Source organism: Chaetomium fimeti (assembly GCF_033439085.1).
Source record: "Chaetomium fimeti strain CBS 168.71 chromosome Unknown B0H64scaffold_5, whole genome shotgun sequence".
NCBI classification, from domain to species: Eukaryota; Fungi; Ascomycota; class Sordariomycetes; order Sordariales; family Chaetomiaceae; genus Chaetomium; species Chaetomium fimeti.
Window position 1 is genome coordinate 553,021 of NW_026944333.1, and position 12,914 is coordinate 565,934.

The window sequence follows — 12,914 nt, forward strand, 5'->3', positions numbered from 1 at the left end:
TTATACGCCGGTAGCGCAACCCCATTACGAACGCCTTATTTCCTATTCGTTATTTCCCATCCGAACAAACGCTAATTGAGCAGAGGGAGGTCATGGAGGTTTTCTTGCACTTACTAGCTCCCATTACACAACCCTAACTCTGCTTCTATTGTGGGTTCAAACCAGGGTTTCCCGACCTCGCCCAAACATAACCACCTTTTCGACTCACAACTATCACATACGACCATACCTACTTGAAAATACGGGATCCCGTCCGCTCTCCCCGAGTCAAACAAGTAAGGGCCAGACTAGTAGTTGGGTCGGTGACGACCAGCGAATCCTTGGTGTTGTATGTTTTTGACTTTTTTGACTCTTCTCCTCCCGGGCTCATCCTTTTTCCGTCCACAACCCGACCCACAGCCCACACAACCTACATGACCCACACTCTCTCCACAGTACCAGCAACAGCATAACATGAGACCAGCCACAGAGGTATATATAGATAGATTTCACCTCCTTACGTATTAAGAGGCACTGGGGTCAGCAAGGGCTTTGTTGTGCTTGTCCCGTCTAAAATGACTTGGATATGTAGGGGCTCGTGAGTGGGCACAGACGAACGCTTATCGAATTCAACCTTGGACTCATATCACCTCTACTCGGACGGAAATACCAGTGGAGTCCCAATCGTTAATGTGGTTCGTTTAGAGTTCAGAGGTTAGATGAGGTACTGTGGGTGTTGGGGTGTTGAGGACCTCAGGGGGCTTAGGTGCTGGAAGCATTCATTTTCCGTATCTGCCTACGTGACTTCAACACGGGTTTACTTTGAATCCCACAGAATAAACGGCAAGAACTCGTCCATTTCCATTTGGTGATGTACTTGATGGGTTGGAAGTTGTTGCCCGATGAACTGGACCCAATCTTATTGCAGGGGTCGTAAACAGCTCCCCTCCATCCATCCATCCCACGTTTCCACCCCACTCACACTACCCCGCTACCCCTCCATCTCCATCCTCGGGAACCCGCTCCATCGTCTAAACAACGTCTTCAACTTTAGATATCACACCTCACCTTCAGACGACAAACGCAAAAATGGCAGAAGTCGACCTCCAAGCAGTACACGACACACTCGTGTCCGTCGCCTTCGAGGCGGGGCGCATGATCCTGGCCGCCAACCCGAACAAGATCTCAACCGACACCAAGATGAACGGTCCGCTCCCCCTTTCCCACCCCCATCCTCCTCTACCCCCTTCCGGGGCAGCTTAAACCAACCCAAACCACCCCAACCCCAAACCAAACCCACGCTTACCCCTCCCTCCCTGCCCCCCTACAGCCGTCGACATCGTAACGGAAACCGACCAAGCCGTCGAGCGGATGGTGACGGCGCGGCTGCGCGCCGCACACCCGGAGCTCGCCTTCGTCGGCGAGGAGACCTACGAGGCCGGCGTGACCAAGGTCACCGACGCGCCCACCTTCATCGTCGACCCCATCGACGGCACCACCAACTTCGTGCACGGCTTCCCCAACGCCTGCATCTCGCTCGGCGTCACCGTCGCCCGCGTCCCCGCCGTGGGGGTTGTCTATAACCCGTTCCAGGACCTGCTTTTTACCGGCCTGAGGGGCAAGGGGAGTTATATGCAGCGGAATGCGTCGCTCGAGGTGGGGAAGGGGCAGGGCGAGAGGTTGAAGCTGCCGCTGGCGGGGGAGCCGGCGCCCGCGCTGGGCGGGTTGAGCTCGGCGCTGATGTCGATTGAGTGGGGGAGTCAGCGGGACGGGGAGAATTTCGAGGTCAAGGCGCGGACGTTCCGGAAGCTGGCTGCCGCGAAGGAGGGCGGCGGCGGCATGATTGGCGGGATGCGGTCGCTCGGCAGCGCCGCGCTGAACCTGTGCGCCTGCGCCGCCGGCCAGCTGGATATGTACTGGGAGGGCGGCTGCTACGCGTGGGACGTGGCTGCCGGCTGGTGCATCCTGACCGAGGCCGGCGGCCGCATGGTGAGCGGGAACCCTGGGGAGTGGGAGACTGCCGTCGACTCGCGCGTGTACCTGGCGGTCCGCGGCGCCAGTAGTGGACAGACGGAGCTCGTGGAGGAGTTGTGGAACATCATCGGTGATGGTAAGATGGAGTACAAGCACTAGACGTGGTCAGCTGTGAGACAGCAAGATTTGAGATACAGCTGCTTCGGATACATTAAGCAATAGAGTCGACAATAGACCGAGACATGGTTTCCGCTTTTGGTTACAGTATGGCGTCCCGACGATGCGGAGAAGGGGCATCCCCCGTTTCTGTGTGAGTACCAGAAGCGTGCGACTGGTCTGTTCCTCGGCAGGCTCGCGTCAACATCCCGGCATCGGCGCTACCGATCCGGATTAAAAACATCGGCTGACGCGGCAGTCGCTCGGTGCGGTGGCTTGGAAGACAAAAGTGCTGATCTCGGTGATTAACGACCTCGGGCAACCCATGAAATGGTCACACGCACCATCAACCGCGGAATCCGGGAGCTCGAAAGACCCCGCAGTCGTCCATCCCAGGCCGCCCTGCAGCTTGTTGATTTTATTGCTGGACTGTCGCGGTACTGTCGCTGTACTGTCGCTGTATTGCAACCTGGATATGTACACCGCGGATACGATAATAAACCGAGTCGGCTGCCCACGAAACGGTCCACACCTTTCTGTGTCGATAAGCCCTGAGGGTGTTAGACCTGTACCGAGTGCTGTAAACACGTCGTGCCCTCGTTATCTCGGTCTTCGAAGAGCAAGAACAACAAAAGCGAAAATGACTCTCGGGATCAATCTTTCGGGGGGCTTCGCTGAACCCCCGGTTATCTACTCTGAAGTCAATGGTCAGACGAGCTCGTCCGTGATGTGCAGCGTTTTGCAGCCTGCAGAAGCAACAGTCGCAGTCAGTCTCAAGTACCTCACAGACAACCCATGGACGCCGGAGTTATTGTCTCACCGGCTTCCCGGGTAGTATGGGATTGCAGAGGTTCCATTCTCGGCCAAAGAAACCGCATCCTTCCTGGCCGGATTCTGGCATTTCTCTCCAAGTCTTCGATTCCGCAACCACCATTCCTCCTTTCTACATTTCAAAGACCGGGTGGCGCACCCGAGGTGAAACACCCTCTGACCTGCCTCCATCTTCATTTTCACATGACGGGCGCGGTGATGTCAACAACGCCACCATTCCTGAAGGTACACAGTGCGGGCCCGGAATTGGTCGGGGCCTCGATGTTCGGCGGATGAGACGGCAGTACTCGGCTAAAACAGCCCATGCCGAACAGCGCCGTGCATATGCGGGCCACACACCAAGTTCGAGCCGCAAGCGTGCAGGAAAGAGGGGGCCAATAGCGGTCTTTGCGCAGGCCCAGAACGACAAGTCTCTCCACATCAGCGCTCGCGACAGGATTCCTTCTTCTTTCCCCGAGCTCGACAGCGCCCGACTCGGCGCTCGCGTTATCATGGGGTGGTAGTGTCGGAAGCGGCTCGAATGTCGCATCGCAGGTTCGTGTCGCACCGCCACCGTGTGGATCTCGCAGTTTCCAACGACACAGCAGGGAACGAACGAACTCGTTCGTTTGTTCCCCGCAACCACGATGATCGATGAACGACTTTCGAGACGCAGGTTCGGCAGGGTCTGCAGGGTTTTGCAGGAATTCGAGTTGTTGACATCGCCACAGTTATCGATCAGTATCTTGCACAATCAAACTTTTTTTCGAAACCCTTTTCGACAACCCACTGGAACCAACACACCTCAAAAGCCCAAACCCGATCAGGACTCACCGCTCCCGGCATCGGCTGCCGACAGGAGAAGGACTGCACAAGAAATCTGCTGATCCCTTCCTCAGCACACCACTGCAGAGAGTAGTGTTTTTCGTGGAGCCGAGATACGCGTGTTTTCTCTCTGTCCGAACACCAGACCGACGGTGAAATGACTGATGTGACGGTGTTCGGCCAATCCGAGGGTTTCCATGACTTGATAGAAAATGCACAGTCAGAGATATCGGAGCAAAACCAGGAAGCTTTCCCCACAAAACCTTGGCTTCGTTAGCGTGCAAAGGCTGCAAGGATCGCTGCGCGCGACCTCAGCCATCTACAGATCCCTGTCCACAGGCCTCGGCGACTGCACCACACTGTCTTTCTTATCATTGCCCGCATACCAACGAGCATATTCCTTGGCCGCCATAATCTTTGATTTTACAACTTGGACACGGATTCTAGATAAGATATCACTTCTATCATCTAAATCAACACGAGCTTGTCCTTCTATCGCCAAATACTGAATACCTACGTTCATGGACTGAGGTGCGATTAAACCCTAAGAGCCCCACACCGTGCCCGTACAGTTAGCGAGTGCATGACCGGGGGTACCCGGTCCGGCCAACCGAACGCCACTGAAACATTTGATGGAGGGGCAACGTTCCTTTCTGAACTTCTTCCGAAGCGTGACCGCATGCGCCGGGGAGCATCTCTCCGCCGAGGTGTGCAATGTGCCGCATGCAACAGAAGATGCAGAAATGCCACTCTTGATATCCCGAATGGAGGCAGTCGAACCAACGGCAGCTGCATCAGGGAGAGCGGGTGAACGGGCGGGGGAAAGAGCCGATGCGAACAGGCAGCAGGACGGGAGGAGGTTGAAAAATGGTTGGGGCCGTGTTGGGAAAGCTGGGCGGGACTGTGTCTGGAACTCGATCGAACCTTCACCTCCCGATCCTGGCCGGTCCAGAGCACGGGGCATGCATATCAACCACCTGCCCCTGTCCCAAAATTTTGCCTGTGGCACCTGCCCACCTGCCCCTCTTCAACAAAAAGTTTTAGTTCTTAAACTCGGTCCGGGCTCTTTCTTTTCTGTTGCCCTTCTTGTTCCTTCCCAATAACTGAACCCAACACTGCAACAAGAGATTTCTAGTGACTTCTCTCTCGCTTGCACTTCGGGACAACTATTTGAACGACAACAGAGCGAGTTACTGTGGCGCATCACCCATCCGGTGCTGCGGACAGCGTAAGATTGAAGCCATACCGCGAAGCAATGACTCTAACACAAAGAACAAGTCCCCGTAACCCGGATGAATTCCCCACGGTCCAGCTATTTCTACTAGGTAAGCCCGTCGTCTCACCGTAATACGCCACCGCCTCGTAAAACCGTAGCTAATAACAACCGTGCAGCTATTGTCCGTCTTGCCGAGCCTATCGCGCTCACCTCCATCTTCCCGTATGCCTGGGCCCTCATCAAGCGATTCGAGGTCGGCAACGAAGATGACGCCTCGTTCTATGCCGGCCTGCTCATCTCGGCCTTCTCCCTGGCGGAGGCCTTGATGGGTATGTACTGGGGCGGTCTGTCAGACCGTGTCGGACGCAAGCCTGTCCTGCTTCTTGGATGCATCGGCACCATGTTCAGCATGGTCATGGTTGGCTTTGCTGAGAACATCTGGGTGGCCCTCCTCGGCCGCGCCCTCGGTGGACTGCTGAACGGCAACATCGGCGTCATCCAGACCATGGTTGGCGAGCTGGTTACGAAGCCAGAGCATGAGCGTATGTTTTCTTTTCCCTTCCCCCCTATTTTACATTCCAGCCATCGCATCTGCTAACTGGGAACAGCCCGTGCATACTCGATTAGTGAGTTACTGACAACCCTTCCCACAATTCGACCATTACTGACCTCGCAGTGCCCTTTGTCTGGAGCATCGGCACCATCATCGGTCCCATGATTGGCGGCCTTTTTGCTGACCCGCACGTGTCATACCCCAATCTCTTCCCCAAGGGCTCCCTCTTCGAGCGCTTCCCTTACCTCCTGCCGAACCTCATCTGTGCTGCCATGCTCCTCGTAAGCATCGTGCTCGGCTACTTCCTCCTCGAAGAAACCCACCCTGACATGCAACCGCGCGTGCTCCTGCCCGATGACACCTTCCTCTCGGAAAACACCCCCCTCATGGAGACGTCCGACGCCATGAAGCGCCCCGCCGTCGATCTCCGCGATGAGAACTACGGGACCATGCGCTCGCGCGACGCTGCTCCCCCACCCCCACCCTCGTGGGCCAAGGAGCAACAAGCGCCGATTAGCATCTTCCGCAAGCGCATCATGGCAGTCATCCTGGCCCTCTCCATCTTCACCTACCACTCCATGACCTTCGACCACCTCCTGCCCATCTTCTTCGAAGACGATCGGGCCCCCGCCAACGACATCCCCACCACGCTCGCCCTCGCCAGCGGCAGCCCCTTCTACTCCCCCGGCGGACTGGGCATGTCGCTGCAGGCGGTCGGCGTGGTGATGGCGGTGCAGGGCGCGATCGCCCTCTTCATGCAGGCGGTCGTGTTCCCAATCATGGCGGAGCGCGTCGGCATCTACCGGCTGTTCATCTTCGTCACCGTGCTGCACCCGGTCGTGTACCTGCTCGTGCCGTGGCTTCTGTACGTGCCAGAGGCCGCCCTGTGGCCCGCCATCTACGTCGTCCTGGCCGTGCGCAACTTCTTCTCCATCCTGCTCTACCCGCTGCTCCTCATCCTCATCAAAGAGGCCACCCCGAGCTCCACCGTGCTCGGCCGCGTCAACGGCCTGGCCGCCAGCGCCGGCGCCGCCTGCCGCATGGTCGCTCCGCCAGTCGCTGGCTACCTCTACGCCATGGGCCGCAGGGTCGACTGCACCGCGCTGGCGTGGTATGGTAGTGCCGTAGTGGCTGTGATTGGTGCTGCGCAGTGCTTTGCTGTCAAGCGCGAGCGTGAGGACAAGGGGAAGCGGCCGATGGATGTTGAGGAGTAGTTTGGCGGAGTGAATACCGCAAGAGTGTATAAGGGGAAGAGAGAAAGAGGAAGAAAATGGTGTACGGCATGGCATGGCGTGGTTTTCCTTTGGTTTTGGGCGGTGCATGGCGGCGCAACGGACACGCGATACACGAGCGTGGGATCTGCATAAATGTGGTGCAAGCGGTTTTGATTTTTGCTTTATCGGTGTTACGGGCATGACGGCGAAGCAGGGCATTGGTTTGCTTTGATGACTGTTCATGACCTGATGATCACGGTTTGGTTCGGCTCGGGCGGGTATTATAGAGAATGGTAGATCAAAAAGATAATGAATGCGAACCGATGTATTTAAATTGCAAGTATTGGTTGAACCGGTGTGGACTCATGCTGGACATCGAATCATCGAATCGCTGGGACTAGAGATGCAGGTTGCAGGTTGTAGCTCCAGGAAGCCAACGTGTGACCCGGGCCACCTATCACCACTTCCACACATCGAGGGCCAGTGCTCGCGATTCAGAGAGCTCTTTCCCAGTTCCCAATGTTGAAAAACGCCCCGTCAAATGGTACCAACCGTCGACAGTGTGATATCCCAACCCTTGTATTGGTCGACCATACAATGATAAAACAAAGGAATCTGGTCAGGGGGCGGTGATAGTACTCACCTATGAGCTTTCTTGCCTTTGTCTGTGATAACCAACACACATGACTCGGTAGCATTCAGCCCATCACTACACCGGCCCTTGAACATCCACCTCACAAAGATTCAAGAACAACCCCCCGCGGGAGGACAATACTAAACAATGGAGGATCGGATGCCGCAGGTTCTAACACAGTGTCGATCAGCCATCTTGATCAATATTCCTGGGGAGGCCCATTCGAACTATGCTGAGTGAACGAGGTACTTATACACGTCTCCGGCCCAGGTAAGTTGAACTAGTTTTCTGTTAGTATATATCACCTTTCGACAAGTATCAGCCCGATTCCAAGAACAAGCAGCAGTCGATAGGTCCTTCAGGCACGTCAAGGGATTAGCACCAACGTCCACAATCACACACATACCGACGCGCAACCATGTGCCAACTCGCAACCATACGCCACCCGGGATGTGGCTGCCTTGCGGGATCTGTAACAACTCGTTGCAAAAAGGCGAAGGTGGAAACTAGGGGCCAGGAGGAATGGGCATACCAATGTCTGGTGACTAAGAAGGTCCAAGCAGACGCGCCTTTGGTCTGCGATGCTTGCCAGCATGTGAAATTGGTGAACCATCTCAACGTGCAACGGGCGAAGAGGTGGCGGTCGCTCTTCGACAAGGCGGATGAGGGCAAAGACGCAAAGTTGCAGAAACACATCCAAGATGCCGAGATACAGGACAGAGTGGAATACAACAAGGCGCTGAAGAAACTAAGCACCCTGAGCGACAATGCCGAATCCGAAAAGAAAGCACGTAAAGACATCCTGGATCATATCTGGGACAAGGTGTCTGAGACAGAGAATCATATCCTCGCCAGCGAAGCGCTTATGGCGCTATTTAGGACTTGATTTGGCTGCTGGGGGGGACCTATGCGCTGGCTGATCGCAAGGGGCCTCAAGACGTATGATCGGTCTGGTTTGGGAGGCCGAGATTTGCTCTAATAGTATAGCGGTTAAATATTTACCCAATCATTTTCGAGTTCTCATACAGACTACCTCTACGGCGAAGTGACATGAAACGTGAGTAGGGGTAGGAGTCTTTACATACACAGTTATAGATTGGTTCAAATAGACGTATCGGTGTGGCTCGTAGGCAAATAAAGTACGTCTCAAAACCTGAAAGGGGCGAATCCAAGCTAGGTGCCTTAGTAGTACACGTGGTTGATACGATCTTGCGATATTGTTCCGTTAGCCCGTCAAAGCAAACGCACGACAGTAACATCACGACCAGTCTATTTATATCCCATAATATATAGCAGGGATGTGATTACTGCCAATTCCTGGATACCGAAGTTGTATGATGCGTTTTCCCCTGAACGCTCCTCATTGCCTTCTCGTTCAGACGAATCATTGAGCATCCGTGCATTCGTCGGCATGCTAGTCTAGGCATAAACCTGGCCATTATACATAATAGACATGCTTACCTAGGTAGGGAAACCGCGTGCGCTCCAGGGAACCTTGGAGTAACCACTGCGAATGGTCAGCCGTTGGGACGATATCGTGAGTGAGTTCAGTTTTTGATTATATATTCTCGCTTGATACCGGTTGATAAAACGCATTAAACTTGATTGAACTGACCCGAAACGCCTCCCCTGTTATATCCATCTTTGGTAGGCTTCCCTTTTATGCTGGTCTTCATCTTCACCGCCCTCCCCAACCGCTGCTTCAACTGGGCTGGTGAGTAGTGTTCGGAGATGCATACATAGATACGTTGATAATATGGCTCGCACCGCTATAGCGGACGCGTACGCTCTAGAATTAAACCTGCCATATCCATGACCCCTGATAGATTCCATGGCGAGGATATCCCAGTCGTGATCTCGGGGCGTCATCGTCGTGATGCTTCCCTTCATCCCATTACCCAATCACAAACCAAGTAATTCTCTGGGTGAACTCGGAGCTTTCGTGAATAACAGTCCCACTTCCGACCGTCGATCACCGCCCGTAGCCCGGAAGAACACCATCGGTTCGGGATGTGGGAGGGGGTGCGTAATCCCGACCCCACCGTATATCCGCTTAAACTTGAAAGGTTGCGCGTCAAGACGACCCCTTAATCATCATGAGTCCAACCAAGCTCGAGCCAAGCAGCAGGCGAGCAGGCCGAGCGCCGGGAGTGCGGGAGTTGCCGGCCAGAGAGGCTGAAAATGGCATGTACACCCGGACGTTAATGTTCCAATGCATCATGACCCTGGTTCGCTCCGGCAGACAACGCGGGGAGTGGCAAGCTAAGAGCACCAATGATAGCTAGGGTAACGATCATGAATCATCTGGTTGGTGGACGGGAGGGCCCTTGCAAAGAGGACGGCTTTGACCTTCGGCGTGTTGATGCGGACAAATATGTGCAGGGAATGGAGTTGGGGACAGTCTTCGAGGAGTATAAAGATGGGATCGATGACGGCTTGTTGACTAAAGTCTCATCACCACCATCCCCCGCTACTCAGCTTCCACCCCGCTAAACCTACCTCACCATGCTCTTCACCAAGGCAGTTTCCGGCCTCGCGGCCCTCGCCAGCATCGTCGCCGCCCACCCGGGCCACGATGTCGCCCAGGAGGCCGCTGAGCGCCGCGAGTACCTCCAGTCCGTCAAGCGGACCTCGCTCGCCCACTGCGCCGACAAGCTGAAGGCCCGCGGCACCAGCGCCCGCAACGTCGCCAGACGCCAGGCCGCCGTCGAGAAGGCCCGCCAGAAGCGCGGCCTCAAGAAGCGCGACTTCGACGACGTCCTGGCCACCAACCACAACAAGACCGACCTCGGCTACACCCGCGACACCGACGCCGCCACGCTCTTTGCCGGCTACAAGTCGTGCCTCCTGACCCCCGAGGTGACCCAGGGCCCGTACTGTAAGCTTCGCCATCAAATCCCGGACCACCACCCTTTATTCATCATCACACTGACTCCCCACCCCAGACGTCGCCGGCGAGTACGTCCGCGAGGACGTGGTTGAAGACCAGGCCGGCGTGCCCCTCCTCATGGACTACCAAGTGATCGACGTGGAGAGCTGCGAGCCGATCCCGGAGGTGTACCTGGAGATCTGGCACTGCAACTCGACGGGGGTGTACGGCGGGGTGGTGGCGAACGGCAACGGCGACACCTCGGACGCGTCCAACATCGACAACACGTGGCTGCGCGGGATCCAAGCGACCGACGGCGACGGCGTGGCGCAGTTCGAGTCCATCTTCCCGGGCCACTACGTAGGCCGCACGGCGCACATCCACGTCATGGTGCACACCAACGCGACGCTGCAGGCCAACGAGACGCTCGGGCTCGACAACTACGCCAGCCACGTCGGGCAGACCTTCTTCGACCAGACGCTCATCACGGCGGTCGAGAAGACGGAGCCGTACGCCAGCAACACGCAGCCGTTGACGACCAACGAGGAGGACGGCATCATGGCGCAGGAGGCTGGCACCGAGGGCGTCGACCCCATCATGGAGTACACGCTGCTCGGCGACAGCATCGAGGACGGCCTGTTTGCGTGGATCGCCTTTGGTATTGACTCGTCCCGCTCCGAGGCCATCAACCCGGCCGTGTATCTGCAGGAAGGCGGTGGTGTTGTCAACCCGGATGCGGGCTTCGGTGGGCCTGGCGGTCCTGGTGGTGCCCCGACTGGCTCGGCGCCGCCGGCTGAGAGCGCTGTTCCCACTAACTAGCTCTGCTGCTGATTCCGATGAGATCACCGCGCCTGAGACGGGCCGCGGTCGTGGTATCGGGCGCGACGCCGAGGAGTGAAGTGTGCTGTCAGCTTGTCGCGGTTGAAGTAAGTCGGGTATTTGGAGGATTCTGGCCGGGAGTTTGTACATACAGCAGGACAGTACATGTTTCTCAACTTTAGCTCGTCGGGATCTCGTATCGTATTCGAATGCCATCGCTTGGACCTCGCTCCGTTGACTTCCAACGGTGAGACAGATGCTTTCTGGGTGGTACACCCGTGCAACCAACTAGGTACACAGAAACGTCATGGTGTCTTGGATCCCCAAACTCAGTTCCACCCCTCTCCAGTCTCGGTCAGGCGCCGGCTTCCGATAGCCTCCATAGGACGAGCGTGCTTGGCTATCATGATAAGACGGTAAAGAGCGCGGTTTTGCGCCACGAAGGAAGGCACCAATCGTATGTATAAAAGATGGTGATTTTGCCCAAAACCAGCAGCCGGCCAAACTCCTGCCCAAACCCAACCCAGGTCCCTCCCAAGATCCTGAAATGCCCTAGACAGTAGCCGGCCTTCCAAAAGCCCAAAAGTAAAAGAACACCAAAGCCGTGTAACATAGCACCCGAAAACGCGCCAATAAATAACCACTCATCCCCACCTACCCTCCCACGACGCGCTCTCACATCATACCTCCTCCCGAAACATCGACTTCCGATCCTCCTCCCTCCTCGCCTTGCGCGCCGCAAACGACGAGCCATCATCCATCGGCCGCGGACTAACCCCGCGCAAGCTCAAGTTACTCGGCTCAGCCGCATCACCAAACGGATCCGCCCTCGCGGCAGCAGCCGTAGCAGAAGGGCCCGGCGACCGACTACGCGGCCGACCACGAGTAACCTCCTCCTCCTCGCGCTCGCTGCCCGGCGTCGGCAGCACCGTCGACCCGCCCGGCGTCACGGCCAAGTTCATCGCATACCCCTCACCCCCACCCCCACCACGCCCACCACCACCGCCCCCGCCGGGGGGAACCAGCCCCAGCTCGCGCTCCTCCTCGTACGGGTTATACCCCCCAACCCGCGAATCCCACGGGTCATCATCCTCCATGTGCCCAAACCCCCCACGACTCCCACCCCCACCACCGGCACCACCACCGGCACCACCACCACCACCACCAGAATACCCCGCGTTATACGACCCCGGCCCAGACGGCGAAGGGCCTTCGTAGGCGCCCGTGGCGGTGCGTGCGTTGCGCGGGTGGCGTGTCAGGCGCAGCTTGTCGCCCAGCCAGCCGAGGATGCCGCTCGGCGCGGGGGAGGGGCCGGCGTAGGGGGCGGGGGTGCGGTCGAGGAAGGGGATGTAGGATTTCCAGGGCGGTGGGGGGAGCTTGGGGGGGTGGGTTGTGGTGTTAGTGAGGGTTTGGTTTGGTTGGTTGGTTGGTTGGTTGGTTGGGGGGTGGGTTTGCGGTTGGGATTGGGTGTGAGGTAGGTTGTAGGGAGGGATGGGATCGGGAGATGGGATGATGGGGAGAGGAGCTTACGCCGAGTTGGGAGGCCCGGATGCGCGTGAATATGATCCAGCCCACGCCCGCTGCCAGCAGCACCAGGACGAGGGCGAGGATGACCGCGCCGGCGGTGTTCATGGTTGGTTTTGTGTGTTGGTGGCGGCTCTGGATGCGATCGGTCGGTGCGGGATTATGAGCGCGAGCACGTCTCAATTGGGAGGCGCGAGCGCGCAAGTCGACATTGGCGAGAGGGAGATTTTCGGCTTTAACGATGTTGGGTGCGTGGTGGATGAAAGGAAAGCGCAAGTTGCAGGTCGCTGCGGCCCGGCAAACCTCGTGTCACCTCTGGCTGGCTGCCTTTGGCCGCTCCC

General features: G+C 57.1%; 4 protein-coding genes across 4 annotated transcripts; 3 read left to right on the forward strand and 1 right to left on the reverse strand.

Annotated features, from left to right (window-relative positions):
• Positions 1-764: 764 nt before the first annotated feature.
• Positions 765-3,095, forward strand: B0H64DRAFT_399219 (uncharacterized protein). The gene is made up of 3 exons (XM_062804004.1): positions 765-1,185; positions 1,309-2,108; positions 2,454-3,095. The coding sequence occupies exons 1-3, from the start codon at positions 1,069-1,071 to the stop codon at positions 2,662-2,664; spliced, it is 1,128 nt and encodes a 375-aa protein (XP_062657495.1). The 5' UTR covers positions 765-1,068; the 3' UTR covers positions 2,665-3,095.
• Positions 3,096-4,999: 1,904 nt separating this feature from the next.
• B0H64DRAFT_443072 (major facilitator superfamily domain-containing protein) lies at positions 5,000-6,727 on the forward strand (the record flags this gene model as incomplete). Its single annotated transcript, XM_062806687.1, has 4 exons — positions 5,000-5,069; positions 5,137-5,502; positions 5,569-5,586; positions 5,637-6,727. 4 exons carry the CDS (start codon positions 5,000-5,002, stop codon positions 6,725-6,727), a joined length of 1,545 nt encoding a protein of 514 aa, XP_062657496.1.
• Positions 6,728-9,866: 3,139 nt separating this feature from the next.
• On the forward strand, positions 9,867-11,128 carry B0H64DRAFT_374828 (Intradiol ring-cleavage dioxygenase-like protein; the record flags this gene model as incomplete). Its single annotated transcript, XM_062802374.1, has 3 exons — positions 9,867-10,239; positions 10,307-11,034; positions 11,072-11,128. 3 exons carry the CDS (start codon positions 9,867-9,869, stop codon positions 11,126-11,128), a joined length of 1,158 nt encoding a protein of 385 aa, XP_062657497.1.
• A 369-nt stretch (positions 11,129-11,497) lies between these two features.
• Positions 11,498-12,893, reverse strand: B0H64DRAFT_177366 (uncharacterized protein). The gene is made up of 2 exons (XM_062798865.1): positions 12,580-12,893; positions 11,498-12,425 (listed from the first exon to the last, which is right to left on the reverse strand). The coding sequence occupies exons 1-2, from the start codon at positions 12,679-12,681 to the stop codon at positions 11,730-11,732; spliced, it is 798 nt and encodes a 265-aa protein (XP_062657498.1). The 5' UTR covers positions 12,682-12,893; the 3' UTR covers positions 11,498-11,729.
• Positions 12,894-12,914: the final 21 nt, after the last annotated feature.